At 46.3% G+C, this 20,712-nt stretch overlaps 3 protein-coding genes across 4 annotated transcripts; all 3 read left to right on the top strand.

Annotated features, from left to right (window-relative positions):
- Positions 1-2,963: 2,963 nt before the first annotated feature.
- On the top strand, positions 2,964-4,014 carry LOC138925602 (uncharacterized). The gene is made up of 2 exons (XM_070276444.1): positions 2,964-3,884; positions 3,937-4,014. Exons 1-2 carry the CDS (start codon positions 2,964-2,966, stop codon positions 4,012-4,014), a joined length of 999 nt encoding a protein of 332 aa, XP_070132545.1.
- Positions 4,015-5,573: 1,559 nt separating this feature from the next.
- On the top strand, positions 5,574-6,889 carry LOC138925601 (uncharacterized). The gene is made up of 2 exons (XM_070276443.1): positions 5,574-6,607; positions 6,823-6,889. The coding sequence occupies exons 1-2, from the start codon at positions 5,574-5,576 to the stop codon at positions 6,887-6,889; spliced, it is 1,101 nt and encodes a 366-aa protein (XP_070132544.1).
- A 465-nt stretch (positions 6,890-7,354) lies between these two features.
- LOC138927813 (uncharacterized) lies at positions 7,355-8,646 on the top strand. 2 transcript variants are annotated; one of them, XM_070283170.1, is made up of 3 exons: positions 7,355-7,859; positions 7,935-7,997; positions 8,057-8,646. In XM_070283170.1, exons 1-3 carry the CDS (start codon positions 7,422-7,424, stop codon positions 8,057-8,059), a joined length of 504 nt encoding a protein of 167 aa, XP_070139271.1. In that variant the 5' UTR covers positions 7,355-7,421; the 3' UTR covers positions 8,060-8,646. The 2 variants fall into 2 exon arrangements, with proteins under 2 accessions (XP_070139271.1, XP_070139270.1); XM_070283169.1 differs by having other exon boundaries at positions 7,935-8,413; positions 8,475-8,646.
- Positions 8,647-20,712: the final 12,066 nt, after the last annotated feature.

The following is a 20,712-nucleotide window of genomic DNA, read 5'->3' as shown; positions in this document are numbered from 1 at the left end:
TTCGTTAGGCCCCGACGGAGTACCAGGCTGTGTGCTAAAACACTGCGCCAGAGCTCTGTGCAAACCTCTTCTAAGACTTTTCAACTTATCTTTGGAAACCTCGATTTTTCCCCTTAAGTGAAAGGAATTATTTATAATTCCCCTACATAAAAAAGGGAAAAAGTCCGAGGCTGCCAACTACAGAGGCATCTCTAAGTTGTCGGCAATTCCAAAGTTATTTGAAAAATTAATTACCCCTCATTTGCAACACCTTTGCTCTTCGATTATCACTCCTTGTCAGCATGGCTTTATTATGCGTCACTCCACCACCACAAACTTATTGGAGTTGACATCCTTTGTCATAGATGGCTTTTGTAAGGGATATCAAATCGATCTAATTTACACAGACTTCAGCAAAGCATTTGATTCAGTTAATCACTCACTCTTGTTGAGTAAACTGAATATGCTGGGTTTTCCTAAAGACCTCTTAACGTGGATCTCCAGCTACCTAGATGGAAGGACACAAAGAGTTTTATTTAAAAACATTCAGTCCCGTCTGGTCCGTGCTACATCCGGCGTCCCTCAAGGAAGTCATCTTGGCCCGTTATTATTTACGCTTTTTATAAACGACTTGCCCCCTGCTTTAACGAACTCTCTAGTTCTTATGTATGCAGATGATGTAAAGCTTTGTCTTCAGTATAAATCCATCTCTGCCCAATGCAGTCTTCAGTCTGACCTTGATAACTTTCAAAAATGGTGTTTGGCTAATGATCTAATACTTAATGGATCAAAATGCAAGCATATGTCTTTTTATCGTTCTTGCCCTCTGCAAGCTACGTATTCTATTAATGGGATTGCCTTAGAAAAATTAACCCAGGGTAATGATCTCGGCATCCTATTAGACATAAAACTTAAATTTACCGACCATATTTCCTTAATGGTTAATAAGGCTAAAGGAGTCCTTGGTTTTATTAAAAGGTGGTCAAAAAAATTTAATGACCCCTATAAACCAAAACATTATTCATTTTTTTGGTCCGTTCTATACTGGAGTACGGTTCATGTGTCTGGAGTCCCCAATATGGAGTACATCAGGACCGCATAGAATCCGTACAAAAGAATTTCCTAACTTTTTCACTTAGAGGTCTAAACTGGGATGCAAATCTTCACCTTCCATCTTATAATAGAAGACTCTTACTCATAAACTTACCTAGCTTAACAAATTGTTGGACAATGCTCGGTGTAGTCTTTCTGCATAACCTTATTAACGGGGATGTAGATAGCCAGCATTTACTAAAACGCTTAAAATTTAACATTCCTAATAGAAGTACTCGAAACTTTAGTCCTCTGTTCCTCAGCCGTTGTAGTTCGACATATGCACTGCATAACACTGCATTTTAGGGTATTATGTTCGAACTACAATGGTCTCAACTCTATAACATCTCTTTCCTGTCCCTCAAATTTAAAATTTAGAATTTTAATAGAATATAGAATTTTAAATTTCCTTACTAACTCCTCCTAGCTTAATAATTGACAAATTACTTAATATATTCTAACAAATCGTTTCTTGAGCGCCTCTATGTTCTTATTGATGCACAAGCCATTTCCAAAATTTTTAGAGACCACGAAAAAAAAAAAAAAGTTTTCCGAATTCCTTCTCTCCAATCGGCTGCAATCCTGTTCCAGTTTTGGTCAAGCTCAGCGAATGAAGTTTCCTCATTGGAAGGAGGTCCAGGCTGAAGCTAAGAGTCAAGCTCCTTATATATAAGGCCATTGTAAAGCCAGTCTGGACCTATGGTATCCAGCTATGGGGGACGGCGTGTCTAAGCAGCCGATGGATCATCCAGATCGCCCAAAACAAGGCCCTAAGAACTTTAACTGGAGCTCATCCGTTCCACGACAATGCGACAATCCACGCCCAACTGAGAGTCCCATATGTGAGCGAAGAAGTTCAGCGATTCGCCAATAGGTACGTGGAAAGGCTGGACCGACATCCTAACCCTGAGGCCATCAATCTTCTGGACAACAGCTACACCACACACCATTCGGTGTTTCTCCTAATAGTTTTGGAAGCCTTAAGTTTGGTACTTTGTACTTCCTGGTGAAGAGGACGAGCTCGGTTTTGAAAGGGTTTGCACCTAGTCCATTTCTAACTGCCCATGTTGAGAGGACCCTAAGTTTGTCCGTCATGCGGTCACATAGAGTCTGGGGAAATTTCCCAGAGAAGGCAATTGCGATAATTTTGCAGCCACCACCTTTTAGGGAGCTTGGTAGGATGTTGTTGAATGCACCTTTTATGTGTAGAAAAGCAATGAGTGCGTTTTCCTTGTCACTAAGTGTACGGTCATTTTCGTTGTCGTAATGTTCATTACGTTGTTAGTGCATACCACAACCCTACAATCGATACCTGATTGGTGGCTATCGATCTCGAGACCCTGGTCCCTTTGGAAAGCGGGACATCTCTAGTTTGTCTTCCTTACTACTTCTAAGCTTACGGCTGAACACACACATTCTTTGTTACATTTACCCATTACACATTACACATTTTGTTATAGCTAAAATCAATTCAAATTAAATTCAGTGACATATCCAACCCTGTGTTTTTATAAAACGGCAACAGCAAAGTCCCCATAGCAGACTTCTGCTAATCATTGACTCCCGTCTATCGGCGCAGTCACAACATTTTTGGTGGCCCATGAGGGGAACCTGTTGTTAAATGTGCCAATGAATGGAATTTGAATTGATTTGGAACTAACAATTGGGCTCAAATTAATCTGAAACAAACGGCTATTAACCTATGCCACGTGGAACCACGCTGCGAGACGAATAACGGACAAAGGAAGGAGAGATTGCTGCGAGACGAATAACGGACCAAAGGAACGACGAATTGAAACTGGAAAACTGCTACACAGACTGACTGGAAGCCGGTAAGTGTTTGTATGTGAGGGCTGTGATTTCAAGCGTGCTGTTGTAAATTCAATAAAACTATGGGTATCGACGATGAAAAGACAGGCACACAAGCCAATCCTTCCCCATCCGACCAGTTTGCTGGTTTGCACGCGAGACAGAAGGATTTATGGAACAGGTTGACGCAACTCGAGCGTAACTTCAAGAAGGATAGTCAATCCCGAAAATCCAAACATTATTTTCTTCAGCGACTTAGCACGTTAAAGGATTTATCCACCCTGTTCGATGCGAATCACCAACAATTGGTCGATCAGCTGTGTCCCAGTCAACATGTATACTTCTCAGACAACCTATACGAGCGGTTTGTTGAAGAGCACCAGAACATCTTCTGCAACATCTCGGAAGAATACGACAACAAGTTCTCAGTGACAGCCCAAGGTTCCCCACCAATCGAGTCCGTCACTCCAATTTTATCATCCAACATTCCGCTTCCGAAGCTTCCAGTTCCACGCTTTTCGGGAAGCTTTACGGATTGGCCCTCGTTTTACGATGGTTTCCTACAACTCATCCATGACAACAACACTCTCTCTAACATCCAGAAGTTTCACTTTCTCAAGCAGGCCTTGCCCGAAGGACGGGACCAGGATGTCAGTCACATGGCATTAACGGATTCTGGGTATACGGTAGCCTGGGATCTCCTCGTCAAGCGCTACAACAATCCACGTCTCCACTTTATGCACACCATGGCGGCACTGTATGGGCTTGAGTCGGTTCCCAAGGAAGCTTCAGAAGGTATCAGGCGCGTGCTAACCCTGGCGAATGTTTGCATTAGTGATCTTCGACGGTTAAAAATAAACATTGATTCCTGCGATCACTGGCTAGTGCATCATCTGTTAACCAAACTACCAAGCAGCACTACGCAAGCGTGGGAGCACTCATTGGGGAGCTCCACCGAGATTCCAACCTTTTCGATGTTGGAGACTTTCCTGCTGGAGCGCTTAGTTAGCATCGACCTAATCGAAAATCGAAACCAACCACTTGGAACTCGTTCAGCACCAGGACAATCTTCCCATCCACGTGCGCCTAACCGATCCAACTTCAATTCCACTAACCGCCACAGTTTTCATGTGACTACGGAAATGGGAGCACCCCAGTGCACTCTCTGCCAAAGAAACCATGTTCTCCGGAGATGCCCCAGTTTTCTCGCGAAGGATTGCTTTGCTCGTAAGACGATCGTCGATCGCATAAAAGCATGCCTCAATTGTCTCAGCACAGGCCACGCTCTAAGTCACTGCAGCAGCACTCGCAATTGCTTACAGTGCGGCCAACGCCACCATACGCTACTGCATTTTCCGAACGTAGCAACCCAGCCTACCAACTCTGCCCTATCGCGACAGCCAACGAACGGTGTCCATAGCGCGCAGGGCACCCAACAGAGCGTAGCATCCCGCTCATCTGTTTTGTCTCAACAGCACAGCCTAGCCCCCGGCTTAACTGCTTCGAACGAGACGCAACTCCTCAGCGCAGTTGCCACCTATCAAAATCCATCCACCACGATTCTCGCCACGGCCCTAATCCGAATTGTCAACGACCAAACGGGACAATCTGTTTTAGCCAGAGCGTTGATTGACCATGGCTCGGAAGGAACACTTATCACCGAAAGCTTAGTACAGACGCTGGGTCTCTCACGCACCCCTATATCTGCGGAAATAACAGGGATCGGCGACTCCTCTCACAATCGTTGTCGACATAGTACCAATTTCGTCCTAAGCTCGATTTCAGGTTCCCAGTTCACATCGTTTGTATCCACTGCATTTATTCTCCGTACACTTACAGGGCACCTTCCAAAATCGGATGTCGACCCTCGCTCATTCCAACACCTTAAAGGATTGCAACTCGCCGATCCCAATTTTGCCCGCTCCGGTCGTATTGACGTGCTTGTGGGCGTTGATCTTATTCCACAATTGATGCTCCCAGAAATTCGACGAGGAACTCATGAGGAACCAATCGCACAAAACACTCTTCTTGGTTGGATTGTTTTTGGACCGGTGAGGAAATCCATGACACACTCCATCACTGTCCGTTGTAACACCACGACGCTTGATCATCTGGTGCAAAGGTTCTTCGAACTAGATAGCGTGCCGTCTGAACGCCAACTCACCACAGAGGAACGATGGTGTGAAGAACACTTTCGTCAAACCCATGTTCGACAGCCCAACGGGAAATACATGGTTCGCTTACCACTGAAAACCTTGTTCGACCCGTCACAAGTTCTAGGCCGATCAAAACATATAGCCTTAAATCGTTTCTACACACTAGAGCGAAAATTGCAGCAGCGCGATAAGCTTCATCAACAATATCTCCAAGCAATCGAGGAATATTTTGACTTACAGCAAATACAAGAAGTCACTACAAGCGAAGACAGTCACTCTCATATCAACACAAATGGGAAGCTCGGCGTCTTCTGCAGCACGATTCCACACCATGCAGTCCTGAAGGAGGACAGCCTGACGACTAAACTCAGGGTAGTCTACGACGCCTCTTGTAAGAGCTCCAACGGGAAATCACTGAATGACATTTTATGTACTGGCCCAGCTCTACAGAACGATTTGGGAGGAGTGATACTAAATTGGCGTTGTTATCGCTATGTTTTCGTGGCGGACATCCAAAGGATGTACCGATGTATCGAAATGCATCCAGAGGACTCTCAATTCCAGCGCATTTGGTGGCGTGACAAAACCGGAAAGTTAAAAGAGTTCCGTCTCACCACAGTTACCTTCGGAACAGCATCAGCGCCATACACAGCGATTCGGGTGATCCACCAAATAGCTCAGGACGAACGAGAAAATTATCCGCTAGCAGAAAAGGTACTGAAAAGGGAGATTTATGTTGATGACGTACAAAGCGGCCATGAGACCACGGACGGTGCCATTCGAGTGCGAAACGAGGTCATAGCAGCCCTCCGCTCGGCTGGTATGCATCTTCGAAAATGGGCAGCGAACCACCCGGCGTTGCTTAGTGATATTCCTAAAGTAGACCTCTGCAACCACTCAATCTTCGAAATGGACAATAAAGACAGCATTAAAACGCTTGGACTGTACTGGCAGCCAAACCCGGACGTCTACGGATTCAAAATCCATTTCTCGATCAATCCCACACTTTCTAAAAGGGCTCTTTTATCAACAGTGGCGCGGCTCTTCGATCCATTAGGATTTTTAGCACCCTTGATAGTCATGTCAAAAATTCTCCTCAAGGACGTATGGAGCTTCCGTATGCAGCAAACTGATGGCACTTACCGTGCACTCGATTGGGACGACATGCTACCAGAGTCTTTGGCAGCGCGTTGGCAGCGATATCTCGAACATCTTCCAGAAGTTCAACACATTCGCATACCACGCTGGTTCGGTTGCGATTTCAGCAATGTGATATCTCTTCAATTGCACATGTTTTCCGATGGGTCGTCCCTCGCGTATGCAGCGTGTGCCTACCTTCGAGTACTCGACACTGCTGGAATGATACATACACACTTAGTCGCAGCTCGCACTAGGGTTACACCAACAAAGCCTCTCACCATACCGCGAGTGGAGCTTTCCGGAGCAGTTCTAGCTACCAAACTCGCCACATGGATCCAGCAGCAACTTCACGTGCCTCAGATGCGGGTCACAGTGTACTACTGGTCAGACGCCATGATCGTGCTTCACTGGATATATGGAGATCCATGCAGGTGGAAGACTTTTGTAGCCAATCGAATTGGCAGCATCCAAGAGGTCAGCTCTGCTTCCCAGTGGGGTCATGTGTCTACGCAGGACAACCCTGCGGATTGTGCAACGCGCGGTTTAACCCCACTACAGCTCGCGCAGGATAAGCTCTGGTGGAGCGGCCCAGACTGGTTGCAGGAACCCGAAGATCATTGGCCCAAGGTAACTCTTACTTCTCCAGATCCGAGCACAATCTGCGAGGAACAGGCAGCAAAGGTTATCCACGCTCACACCTGTGCATCCACTGATTCCTTTGTTGAGTCATTTTCGTCATACAGTCGACTTGTATTTTCCACAGCATTCATTAATCGCTTTATCCATAATACTCGCTGCAAAAGGGAGGCTCGGCTTTCCGGACCAATTAGCGTAAAGGAGTTTTCCAAGGCAATGTATACTCTGGTTCGCGTTGTCCAACAGGAAGCATTCTCTCACGAACTGTCCAAGTTGCGAGCAAACAAATCGCTCTCAAAATCTAACAAGCTTAGCCAACTGTCGCCATTCATAGATGCCCAAGGGATCCTCAGAGTGCGGGGCAGACTTCGAAACGCTTTGCAGCTCACCACTCAACAACGCACGCCCATCATCCTACCGAAGTCACATCATTTTACGGACCTCGTCATAAAAAACGCCCATCTGAACACCATGCATGGGGGTGTGCAACTGACCCGTGCGATCATCCAGCAGCAGTTTTGGATCATTAATGGCAAACAAGCGGTAAAAAGAGTTCTCCGACAGTGTGTGGCTTGCTTTCAGCATCGCCCTAAACCCTCTCGACAATTAATGGGTGATCTTCCATACCATCGTGTTAATCCGCCGAAAAGAGCGTTCGAAGCTACAGGTGTGGATTACACAGGATCTATCGATGTCAAGGCCTCGAGGTTCAGAGGACACACTACATACAAGGCCTATATTGCAGTATTCATTTGCCTCGCCAGTAAAGCTATCCATTTGGAGCTGGTGACAGGACTCACAGCACAACATTTTCTCTGGGCTCTCCAACGGTTCATTGGACGCCGCGGTTTTGTGCGGCACATGTACAGTGACTGCGGCACAAATTTTATAGCAGCAGATAAATCCCTACAGTTGTGGTCTAATGAGTTCCGGCAGGAAATCAACCAGACAGTCGTCCCAGAACTCACAAAGCGCTATATTCAGTGGCACTTTAACCCCCCACACAGCCCAAACTTCGGAGGACTTTGGGAGGCTAACGTCAAAGCCGTAAAGTATCATCTTCATCGTTCCTTCAAAGGATACCCAATGACTTATGAACAATTATCAACCGTTCTTATCCAGATAGAGGCCTGTCTTAACTCTCGGCCATTATGCCCGTTAACCGCGGATATTAACGATCTGCAAGTATTGACTCCAGCTCATTTTCTCATCGGAGACTCCATGCAATCGCTTCCTACCCCCAGTGACAAGGACAAGTCGCTCAACACACAGTTCATGGAGGGACAACGGATCCTACGCCAGTTCTGGAAAAGGTGGAGCTCAGATTGGTTGTCTCACCTTCAGGCACGCCCTAAGTGGAGACAAGAGGAAGAAAACCTGCAGGTCAATGACCTAGTTATTATCAAGGACGACAGGACAGGTCCAACCGATTGGAAACTAGGTCGTGTTACAGAATTACACCCGGGAGCCGATGGGATGGTACGAGTTGCAACAATCTATACAGGTTCGGGTACATATAAGCGATCAGTATCCAAGATCTGCAGATTACCCATCCCGAATTACACGGAAGCTAAAGTCGAGGAAGCTAATCTTGAACAATAGTGATACACGCATTTGATCTCACATCCATACCACAGCAAACATTTCACCTGTTTCTTTCAGTTACCATTAGAAGGATGTCTTAATGCTGGACCCAGCATTGCGGGGCGGCATGTACGGTCATTTTCGTTGTCGTAATGTTCATTACGTTGTTAGTGCATACCACAACCCTACAATCGATACCTGATTGGTGGCTATCGATCTCGAGACCCTGGTCCCTTTGGAAAGCGGGACATCTCTAGTTTGTCTTCCTTACTACTTCTAAGCTTACGGCTGAACACACACATTCTTTGTTACATTTACCCATTACACATTACACATTTTGTTATAGCTAAAATCAATTCAAATTAAATTCAGTGACATATCCAACCCTGTGTTTTTATAAAACGGCAACAGCAAAGTCCCCATAGCAGACTTCTGCTAATCATTGACTCCCGTCTATCGGCGCAGTCACAACACTAAGTGCCTTTTCGACAAAAGTAGTGATCTCATGGAGTGCTGTTTCCGTGGATCGGTCGTTCCTATACGCATGTTGTGATCCCGAGATATGATCTGGGTTGATAGTAAAATTTATATTGCCGATAAATCTCTCCATTGTCTTGAGAAGGGAGGACGACAGGCTTATTGCTCTGAAGTCCTTAGGGGTGCAGTGCAATGGTTTTGGGTATAAATACGATTTTCGTCCGCAACCACATTGCGGGTACAATGCCTATTCTGAAAATGGCTGAGAAAGCTTTCTTGACCCAAGACCTCAGATTGGGACCGGCTTTAATTAGTTGAGCTGGAACAATGCCATCTGGGCCTGGGGATTTAAAAGGCTTGAAGCTATTTATTGCCCAGCCGAGATATCTGTCACTCAATAGGTATTCAAGTTAGTTAGGGAGGGAGGAGCTATCCCTCTGTCTCTGCATTTCCAGGATTGTTTCTTCTAGAGAGCATCCCGAAAATGTGCCTCTATGAGAGCCTCTAGGGTTTCTTTGCTGGACGATGTCCAGTTACCTTCTGAGGTTTTAATATATCCTACATTTGGTGCATTAGGTGCGAGGACCTTCCGGAGTCGGGAGGCCTCTGATGTCTGCAGAACTTGGTCCAGGCATTCCTTTTTGCCTTGCAAAGTTCTTTGTTATATTGCCTAAGGTTCACTTTATACGTCTCCCAGGCTGTCTCCGAGTTTGTCTTGCTAGAAAAATTAAAGGCCTTGCGGGCCTTGGTTTTAAAGGGCGCAAGTGTTTGCGAGCACCATGGTGGTTTCTTTGACTGGCTATTGCCCGATCTGCTTTTGGGACAAGCTTTATTGAATGCCCTGGCGCACGCTGCCGTAAGCGTGTCCACCATGGCATCCAGGACTTCCCTACTGTCAACGTCCCTTGTTCTAGTTTTTTCTTGTATCACTCCCATTTCGCTTTTCTCGGGTTGCGTACCGTTAGTCGATTAAAGTTCTCAAAATTGACCACTAATTCTATGTATCGATGGTCCGAGAAAGAGTGTTTCTCTGGGACTCCCCATTTAACAATCTTGTCAGATGGGGAGTCAGAGTAAAGAGTAATGTCAAGTACTTCCCTTCTGTTCTTGACTATGAAGGTGGGTTCTGAACCCCTGTTACGCACCAGAGATTGGAGCCTAGGATAAAATCGAAGATTGACTCACCCCTCTCGTTCGTGTCAGTGCTGCCCCACTGATGATGATGGGCGTTAGCATCGCAACCTACGATCAGGTCGATCTTGTGCTTCCTGCTGTCTTCCACCAGCTGTTTAAGTAGCGGGTGCGGGGGGAGGGCCTCCTGGTCGTGGCCCATATACGCCGAACATACCCTTAGAGGGCCATTTGGGCTCTCTATGGCTGTGGCTACGTGGTCATCATTGCTGAAATTGGGTAGCAAAACGAGGTTAAGGTTCTTTTTGCGAGGATGCAGGCTCGCCTTTTACCTGCTGTATCGGCTTTGCAGAGCCTATACTCTGACGCCCCCAACCCATGAATCCTGTCTCCAAGGATCCAGGGTACCTGGATGAGGGCCACATCAGCTCCACTCTCGGCGAGGTGGAGTAGAGGGCAGCTGACGCCGCTTTACCGTGATGGAGGTTTATTTGCAAGATCGTCAGATACATTCTTACAATTCTCCACCACAATAACTTCTGCCTCCGTCTCGGAGCCCAGCAGGGAGTCCTCCTCCATTCCGACACCACCAAGCGCCCTTGCCAAGTCGCTTTCCTCCGAGGTGTACCCTTCTAGAATGTCCTCCTCCTCATCCGACATTCCCTCTGGGTGCCCCTCTTCGGTCGGCTCCTCCAAGTCTGGCTCTTGTGTGTCTGCCTCCAGAGCTGTACCTCCTGGCTTGGCCTTCGCATCAGATTTATAGATACGGACCGAGACATGCTCGAATCCGTACTTTAGCCGGTGCTCCGTCCTCTCCAGGGCTTTTACGGTCTCCTCATTTAGTGTGAGGACGACCTGCCTCCGCAGTCGCACCGCCTCCTCGACCTTGGCGACTCTCCAGCCCGCCGTGGGAAGCGTCGGGTTGCACATCCTAAGCATAGTCAGGATGGTCTTAGGGTCGGCTGGCTTTTCTGTGAGCCACACTCGCGCCCTCGGTTTGCTGGGGATCTCGTCCCAGTCAACCGCCACTAGCCTAGCTCCACGGGTAGACCTCTCCAAGCGATGCAACCATACGCTTGTAGGTCTCTACCGATCGCGGGTCTTGGCAGGAAATTACCTTGACGCTACCCTGATACCATTCTGCGTCTTCGCATTCTGGTAGGTCTCTACCGATCGCGCGTCTTGGCAGGCAATTACCTTGACGCTACCCTGATACCATCCTGCGTCTTCGCATTCTGGTGGGGGTCCTCCGCATCTCAGCATCTCCTCCACGAAGCGCCCATGCAACTCGTTTACCACTCTTCGCCAAAGGTCCTTGGGGATGAACCCATCCTTGGAGCCCTTGTCCAGGACTCCAATTAGGGTTCTTCCCTTCGTTACTTCGGCGAACGAGCGGTTGGACGGCTGTGGCTGGGCCTTCCTCTTCTTGGCCTGGGGGCTTCTCCCTCTGTGGACCTCTGCCTTTTCGCGCTTTGCGCGGCCTCCTTGGCAGGGTCTGACCCAATACGTCTATTCGGATCCAGCCTCACTCTGCCATTTCCGGATTAAAGTCGGGCAGGATCTCCCTTGCCCACTTAATGATCTCGGCCTGGTCCGGACTGGCTTCGGCCGATGGGTCCGCCTCATCTAAATGAAGGCTGTTCTTTTCCTATCTTTGTAAGAGCCTTTGCGCTGCGTCGAGTGAGACGCTCCCGAACCAGGGTTCACCTTAGGGGTTTAGAGGTTGACCCTGGAGTTTTCCTCTCCACGCCGTTCGGTGGTCTTATGGCTACCACGCTTTGGAAGATGAAGCCTTGGCAACCTCTTCCGCACCGGCGCGTCCCGCCTCCAGATGTTGCCCCTCTGGTGGGGGGCTTCTCCATCTCAGCAACTCCTTGGCTTTTAGGGGCCTTGGAGTTTGACGGGTCATTGACCCCATTTCCCCATCAATGTGTCTTACAGCCTCAAAGCAAATCGACCAAATTACGAGTCGTGTTTGATGCGTCTTGTAAGACATCAACACAGAAGTGCCTAAACGATCTTTTCATGGTTGGTCCTACAATCCAGGAAGAGTTGTATTCAACTCTTCTTCGGTTCCGGCTGAACAGATTCGCTCTGATAGCCGACATAAAAAAGATGTATCGCCAAGTAATGGTAAATGAAGCCGATAGGCGATACCAGTTGATAGTGTGGAGGAAAGACCCATCAGAGTCCTTGAAACTGTGCAAGCTCAACACCGTTACATATGGCACTGGGCCAGCCCCATTCCTGGCCATAAGGTGTTTGAAGAGGTTGAGTGAATCTGTGAAAAATACATTCCGAGCTCGAGCTGCCGAAGGTATTGGGTCCGACTTTTACGTCGACGACACGTTAACGGGTGCTGGTTGCATTGAGGAGCTAAAGACAATTAAGTATGAAGTAATTCAGCTTGTACGGTCATTTTCGTTGTCGTTATGTTCATTACGTAATGTTCGGGCATACCACAACTCTACAATCGATACCTGCTTGATGTCTATCGATCTCGAGACCCCGGTCCCTTTGGAAAGTGGGACATCTCTAAGCTTCTTCCAATTATTACGACTGAAACACATTTTTTTGTATACTGCCAACATTGTTTTTGATCTCTAAAATCAATTCAAATTAAATTCAGTGACATACATACAAACCCTGTGTTTTTATAAAACGGCAACAGGAAAGTCCCCATAGCAGACTTCTGCTAATCATTGACTCCCGTATTCTATTGGCGCAGTCACAACATTTTTGGTGGCCCATGAGGGGAACCTGTTGTTAAATGTGCCAATGAATGGAATTTGAATTGATTTGGAACAAATAATTGGGCTCAAATTAATCCGAAACAAACGGCTATTAACCTATGCCACGTGGAACCACGCTTTCTACGAATAACGGACCGAAGAACAAGGGATCGCTGCGCGACGAATAACGGACGAAGGAAGGAGAGATTGCTGCGAGACGAATAACGGACCAAAGGAACGACGAATTGAAACTGGAAACTGCTACACAGACTGACTGGAAGCCGGTGAGTGTTTGTATGTGAGGGCTGTGATTTCAAGCGTGCTGTTGTAAATTCAATAAAACTATGGGTATCGACGATGAAAAGACAGGCACACAAGCCAATCCTTCCCCATCCGACCAGTTTGCTGGTTTGCACGCGAGACAGAAGGATTTATGGAACAGGTTGACGCAACTCGAGCGTAACTTCAAGAAGGATAGCCAATCCTGAAAATCCAAACATTATTTTCTTCAGCGACTTAGCACGTTAAAAGATTTATCCACCCTGTTTGATGCGAATCACCAACAATTGGTCGATCAGCTGTGTCCCAGTCAACATGTATATTTCTCAGACAACCTATACGAGCGGTTTGTTGAAGAGCACCAGCACATCTTCTGCAACATCTCGGAAGAATACGACAACAAGTTCTCAGTGATAGCCTAAGGTTCCCCACCAATCGAGTCCGTCACAACAACACTCTCTCTAACATCCAGAAATTTCACTTCTTCAAGCAGGCCTTGCCCGAAGGACGGGACCAGGATGTCAGTCACATGGCATTAACGGATTCTGGGTATAGGGTAGCCTGGGATCTCCTCCTCAAGCGCTACAACAATCCACGTCTCCACTTTATGCACACCATGGCGGCACTGTATGGTCTTGAGTCGGTTCCCAAGGAAGCTGCAGAAGGTATCAGGCGCGTGCTTACCCTGGCTAATGTTTGCATTAGTGATCTTCGACGTTTAAAAATAACCATTGATTCCTGTGATCACTGGCTAGTGCATCATCTGTTAACCAAACTACCAAGCAGCACTATGCAAGCGTGGGAGCACTCATTGGGGAGCTCCACCGTGATTCCAACCTTTTCGATGTTGAAGACTTTCCTGCTGGAGCGCTTAGTTAGCATCGACCTAACCGAAAATCGAAATCAACCACTTGGAACTCGTTCAGCACCAGGACAATCTTCCCATGCACGTGCGCCTAACCGATCCAACTTCAATTCCACTAACCGCCACAGTTTTCATGTGACTACGGAAATGGGAGCACCCCAGTGCATTCTCTTCCAAAGAAACCATGTTCTCCGGAGATGTCCCAGTTTTCTCGCGAAGGATTGCTTTGCTCGTAAGACGATCGTCGATCGCATAAAAGCATGCCTCAATTGTCTCATCACAGGCCACGCGCTAAGTCACTGCGGCAGCACTCGCAATTGCTTACAGTGCGGCCAACGCCACCAAACGCTACTGCATTTTCCGAACATAGCAACCCAGCCTACCAACTCTGCCCTATCGCGACAGCCAACGAACGGTGTCCATAGCGCGCAGGGCACCCAACAGAGCGTAGCATCCCGCTCATCTGTTTTGTCTCAACAGCACAGCCTAGCCCCCGGCTTAACTGCTTCGAACGAGACGCAACTTCTCAGCGCAGTTGCCACCTATCAAAATCCATCCACCACGATTCTCGCCACGGCCCTAATCCGAATTGTCAACGACCAAACGGGACAATCTGTTTTAGCCAGAGCGTTGATTGACCATGGCTCGGAAGGAACACTTATCACCGAAAGCTTAGTACAGACGCTGGGTCTCTCACGCACCCCTATATCTGCGGAAATAACAGGGATCGGCGACTCCTCTCACAATCGTTGTCGACATAGTACCAATTTTGTCCTAAGCTCGATTTCAGGTTCCCAGTTCACATCGTTTGTATCCACTGCATTTATTCTCCGTACACTTACAGGGCACCTTCCAAAATCGGATGTCGGCCCTCGCTCATTCCAACACCTTAAAGGATTGCAACTCGCCGATCCCAATTTTGCCCGCTCCGGTCGTATTGACGTGCTTGTGGGCGTTGATCTTATTCCACAATTGATGCTCCCAGAAATTCGACGAGGAACTCATAAGGAACCAATCGCACAAAACACTCTTCTTGGTTGGATTGTTTTTGGACCAGTGAGGAAATCCATGACAATCTCCATCACTGTCCGTTGTAACACCACGACGCTTGATCATCTGGTGCAAAGGTTCTTCGAACTAGATAGCGCGCCGTCTGACCGCCAACTCACCACAGAGGAACGATGGTGTGAAGAACACTTTCGTCAAACCCATGTTCGACAGCCCAACGGGAAATACATGGTTCGCTTACCACTGAAAACCTTGTTCGACCCGTCACAAGTTCTAGGCCGATCAAAACATATAGCCTTAAATCGTTTCTACACACTAGAGCGAAAATTGCAGCAGCGCGATAAGCTTCATCAACAATATCTCCAAGCAATCGAGGAATATTTTGACTTACAGCAAATACAAGAAGTCACTACAAGCGATGACAGTCACTCTCATATCAACACAAATGGGAAGCTCGGCGTCTTCTGCAGCACGATTCCACACCATGCAGTCCTGAAGGAGGACAGCCTGACGACTAAACTCAGGGTAGTCTACGACGCCTCTTGTAAGAGCTCCAACGGGAAATCACTGAATGACATTTTATGTACTGGCCCAGCTCTACAGAACGATTTGGGAGGAGTGATACTAAATTGGCGTTTATCGCTATGTTTTCGTGGCGGACATCCAAAGGATGTACCGATGTATCGAAATGCATCCAGAGGACTCTCAATTCCAGCGCATTTGGTGGCGTGACAAAACCGGAGAGTTCAAAAAGTTCCGTCTCACCACAGTTACCTTCGGAACAGCATCAGCGCCATACACAGCGATTCGGGTGATCCACCAAATAGCTTAGGACGAACGAGAAAATTATCCGCTAGCAGAAAAGGTACTGAAAAGGGAGATTTATGTTGATGACGTACAAAGCGGCAATGAGACCACGGACGGTGCCATTCGAGTGCGAATCGCCCTAAACCCTCTCGACAATTAATGGGTGATCTTCCATACCATCGTGTTAATCCGCCGAAAAGAGCGTTCGAAGCTACAGGTGTGGATTACACAGGATCTATCGATGTCAAGGCCTCGAGGTTCAGAGGACACACTACATACAAGGCCTATATTGCAGTATTCATTTGCCTCGCCAGTAAAGCTATCCATTTGGAGCTGGTGACAGGACTCACAGCACAACATTTTCTCTGGGCTCTCCAACGGTTCATTGGACGCCGCGGTTTTGTGCGGCACATGTACAGTGACTGCGGCACAAATTTTATAGCAGCAGATAAATCCCTACAGTTGTGGTCTAACGAGTTCCGGCAGGAAATCAACCAGACAGTCGTCCCAGAACTCACAAAGCGCTACATTCAGTGGCACTTTAACCCCCCACACAGCCCAAACTTCGGAGGACTTTGGGAGGCTAACGTCAAAGCCGTAAAGTCTCATCTTCATCGTTCCTTCAAAGGATACCCAATGACTTATGAACAATTATCAACCGTTCTTATCCAGATCGAGGCCTGTCTTAACTCTCGGCCATTATGCCCGTTAACCGCGGATATTAACGATCTGCAAGTATTGACTCCAGCTCATTTTCTCATCGGAGACTCCATGCAATCGCTTCCTACCCCCAGTGACAAGGACAAGTCGCTCAACACACAGTTTATGGAGGGACAACGGATCCTACGCCAGTTCTGGAAAAGGTGGAGCTCAGATTGGTTGTCTCACCTTCAGGCACGCCCTAAGTGGAGACAAGAGGAAGAAAACCTACAGGTCAATGACCTAGTTATTATCAAGGACGACAGGACAGGTCCAACCGATTGGAAACTAGGTCGTGTTATAGAATTACACCCTGGAGCCGATGGGATGGTACGAGTTGCAACAATCTATACAGGTTCGGGTACATATAAGCGATCAGTATCCAAGATCTGCAGATTACCCATCCCGAATTACACGGAAGCTAAAGTCGAGTAAGCTAATCTTGAACAATAGTGATACACGCATTTGATCTCACATCCATACCACAGCAAACATTTCACCTATTTCTTTCAGTTACCATTAGAAGGATGTCTTAATGCTGGACCCAGCATTGCGGGGCGGCATGTACGGTCATTTTCGTTGTCGTAATGTTCATTACGTAATGTTAGGGCATACCACAACTCTACAATCGATACCTGCTTGATGTCTATCGATCTCGAGACCCCGATCCCTTTGGAAAGTGGGACATCTCTAAGCTTCTTCCAATTATTACGACTGAAACACATTTTTTTGTATACTGCCAACATTGTTTTTGATCTCTAAAATCAATTCAAATTAAATTCAGTGACATACATAACATGCATACATACATGCTAATCATTGACTCCCGTATTCTATCGGCGCAGTCACAACCCAGCTTCTTCAAAACGCTGGGCTTAAACTGAGCAAGTGGTTTTCAAACTCGCCTGAATTTACTGCATCCGAGAGCACGGTTAAGCCAATAACACTTTTGGACTCAGAACTGACTAAAGCATTAGGAATCGCTTGGGTTCAAGGGGCGACCAAGCAGAACATTCTTTCGGTGACATCGAAGCTGTTTGACCCCCTTAGCTTATTAAGCCCTATACTTATAAAAGGAAAGATCCTATTGCAGGCACTTTGGCTAAATAAGCTAGATTGGGATGAGTCAATTCTAATGCACTTAAAAACAGCGTGGAACAAAATACAAATTGAATTTCCGCAATTAGAGGACATTTCAATTCCGAGATTCGTATTTACCGAGCCGATGTCACCGATTCAAATTCATGCCTTTTCTGACGCATCGATGATAGCCCGCAGGCTCCACTGCGTCTTTATTTTGAATCACTGATTTGAAATTAAAGAGTGGTCAGATGATAGCACGTGGCGGCATGTACCAACTAAACAGAACCCGGCAGATATAGTGTCCAAAGGTGGAGACGTAAAGGAGACTGTAGAATCGATCTGGTTTACAGGACCATCGTTTTTAAAGGAACCGGAAGATAAGTAGCGGACGTGCCCCAAGTTTGATCTGTCACCAGAACTTCTACAGATGGAAGCGAAAAAGAATGCGGTCGGATTAACCGCAATAGTATCTACCTCACATTTGTTGGAAGTGAGAACGATATTCCTCTCACCTAAAACTGCTGCGAGTGTTCGTTTATATGTTCCGCATTATAAGGAAATCGAAGAAATTAGTAATAAATTCAGATTTAAGAAAATAATCGAAATAGTCCAAGAGCACAAGTATCAAGAAGAAATAGAAAAGATCCGGGAAAATTTAATTGATAGCCGTAGTCTACAAAAGCTAAATTCCTTTCTACACGAATCATCAGAGGCTGGGCTTACCTTTTCGTTGTTGCGGGTTGGGGGGCGACTAGCAAATGCTCCTATATCGTACGATGCCAAGTTTCCAGTATTGTTGAAAAAACGCTCTCAATTTGTTCAGAGCTAACTGGATGTAAACGGTGTAAGCGGATTCTTTTTATTTGATTGGATTTGAAATAAATTTGAATTTGTTTTAAATTTGAATTGTATTTTGTAGTTGAATTGTTAGTCTCTAAATCTAGTCTAAAATAGCTTAGGGTGGAGCGGGAGCGAAAGCTTATATTCGCTCTTGTGCGAATTCTCCCCGCTTCGCCGCAATAGATCGATTTATAACGTTGAATAGGATACATCGTTTTCGCTTTCGACATTATTATCTATTTAGCAGCCACCCTTTATTTTATTTTTTATAGTGGAAAACTAGTGAGAGATAAACTAATTTAATTCAACACCAACAACAGCTTGAACAAGAATTGCGCGCAATACGAGAAAAAAAAAGGATGCGTATATGCGTATTTTAAGAGATTGGAAGAGATACTAGTAGACTCTGTAATCTAAAAGAGTAGATTGGGTGCAAGAACAAAAAATTTTCAATTGTTTTAATTGTTGTTTTCAATTACTTAAAACTTTAAACGCGTTTTTCTCGAAACCGATTTTTTTGAGTTGGCCAAACCATAACTCGAACAACTCTTAACCGGTCTCAAAATTTCTTAATCTTTGAACACACGTATGATTTTTTTTTTATATTGCTTACTTTTTTACCTGCTCTCACAAACTCCACAATTAGAGAGAAACTTAGGAAAACGCAAAGGATGGCGGAGGTCTGTATCACAGGCAGCCTACGTACTACACCGACGGATGCCCTAGAATTCATACTCGACCTATTACCGGTAGAGATAATGTGGGTAAAGATAGCCACGCTATCGGCAATTAGGTTAGGCGAGACAGGCATATGGAAATGGACTGACTATGGACATACCAAGTTAGATCTACACCACTGCACGCCAACGGGGTCTACAGGCTACTGCGTACCTGTCGATCATCCCACCTTTAAATACAAGGTCTCTATTCCAACAAGGGAGGAATGGGCCACACAAATCCCGGGACCAGCCGGTTCCCTCCATATTTACACAGACGGTTCAAAATTAAATGGTGGGAGGCGGTTTCCATTGCGAACGGCTGTGTCTAAATGAGTCCTTCAGACTCCCCGACCACTGTAGTGTGTTCCAAGCAGAAGTAATAGCTATCGGAGAAGCACTGAGATCCCCAGCACTTACTGGCAATCAAGAAACAATCTGTTTTTTCTCAGACAGTCAGGCGGTACTCAAAGCCTTTGACGGATTCTCATCCAGCTCCAGGACAGTAAATAATTGTCGCAGATCTCTTAACGAGATGGCAGAGCAGTATGACATCCATCTCATATGGGTGCCCAGGCATAGGGACCACGAGGGTAATTGCGCCGCCGACGAACTGGCAAGAGCAGGTACTTGATGATGCTTATCGCCCTTAATAGGCAGGACTGTTGTCTGGTGGTCAAGGCCATTACGGTACATTGGTTAATAGGAGCACACGCGGCTAGACTAGCTGTAGGGTCAAGCAGCAAGCAACTAATTTAAACATAATAATTAATTAGTAACTGATGTTTTGTTGGTCGCAAGCCGACTCTCTTTCGGCCGCTCGGCTTTGCTAATTCGGCGTTTAAAGTTAGCGAGCATCCGCTCAGCCTATTCTGGAAGGTTGGCGCCACTCTCGTTCGTCTTCTTACATCGCTCGCATCCTAAATTGGATTTTCCATATTGTTGATAAATCCTAATTTCATATGCGGCCTGAATAAAGTTTATAACGTTAAACTTAATTAAATTCTGATTTTTATTTACTGGCATTGAAAATCATCAATGACCAAACATTGGTGACCCCGACGTGATCGTTAATATATTTATATACACATAAACAAATTACTAAAACAAAAACAAAACAATTTTGTAAACAGTGTTATGTGAAAAATTATCATACGTGGCTATTAAGTTTGTTTACAATAATAAGCAAATTATAATATATTATTATATTATACATACATACAGGCATAAACATAAACGTTAGTTCACACGCACACATACATATTTACGATCCACAACGCAAGTGCATTCGCCCGCGCATAGACTTCATACAAACATACGATCCACAACGCAAGTGCATTCGCTCGCACATAGCTTCATATATATATACATTCCACAATTCCGCTACGGTTTTGAGCGCACAGTGGGACAGATCGTGTTCGCCGCGAGCAAATAAAATTTATTTCGGGTTGTTCGGAATTCAATATAATAAATCATGAACTCCAGCGACGCCGTCACAGGAGCACCCACTCCAACCCGGAGTGCTATTTTAAAGTGCAAGGCCCTGGGTATTCTCCAGGACTTACAGAGGATCCAAGGAGCTCTTCAGCCTATTTCCAAGGTGGATGATGCCATGCTACACGTGCGACATGATCAGATAGCCACCATGTTCAGCGACTTTAAGGCCATCCACGGGGAGC

This window comes from Drosophila bipectinata, chromosome XR (genome assembly GCF_030179905.1).
Source record: "Drosophila bipectinata strain 14024-0381.07 chromosome XR, DbipHiC1v2, whole genome shotgun sequence".
Taxonomy (NCBI): domain Eukaryota; kingdom Metazoa; phylum Arthropoda; class Insecta; order Diptera; family Drosophilidae; genus Drosophila; species Drosophila bipectinata.
Note: the sequence above shows the minus strand (reverse complement) of the source record. Positions and strands in the feature narration are given on the sequence as shown.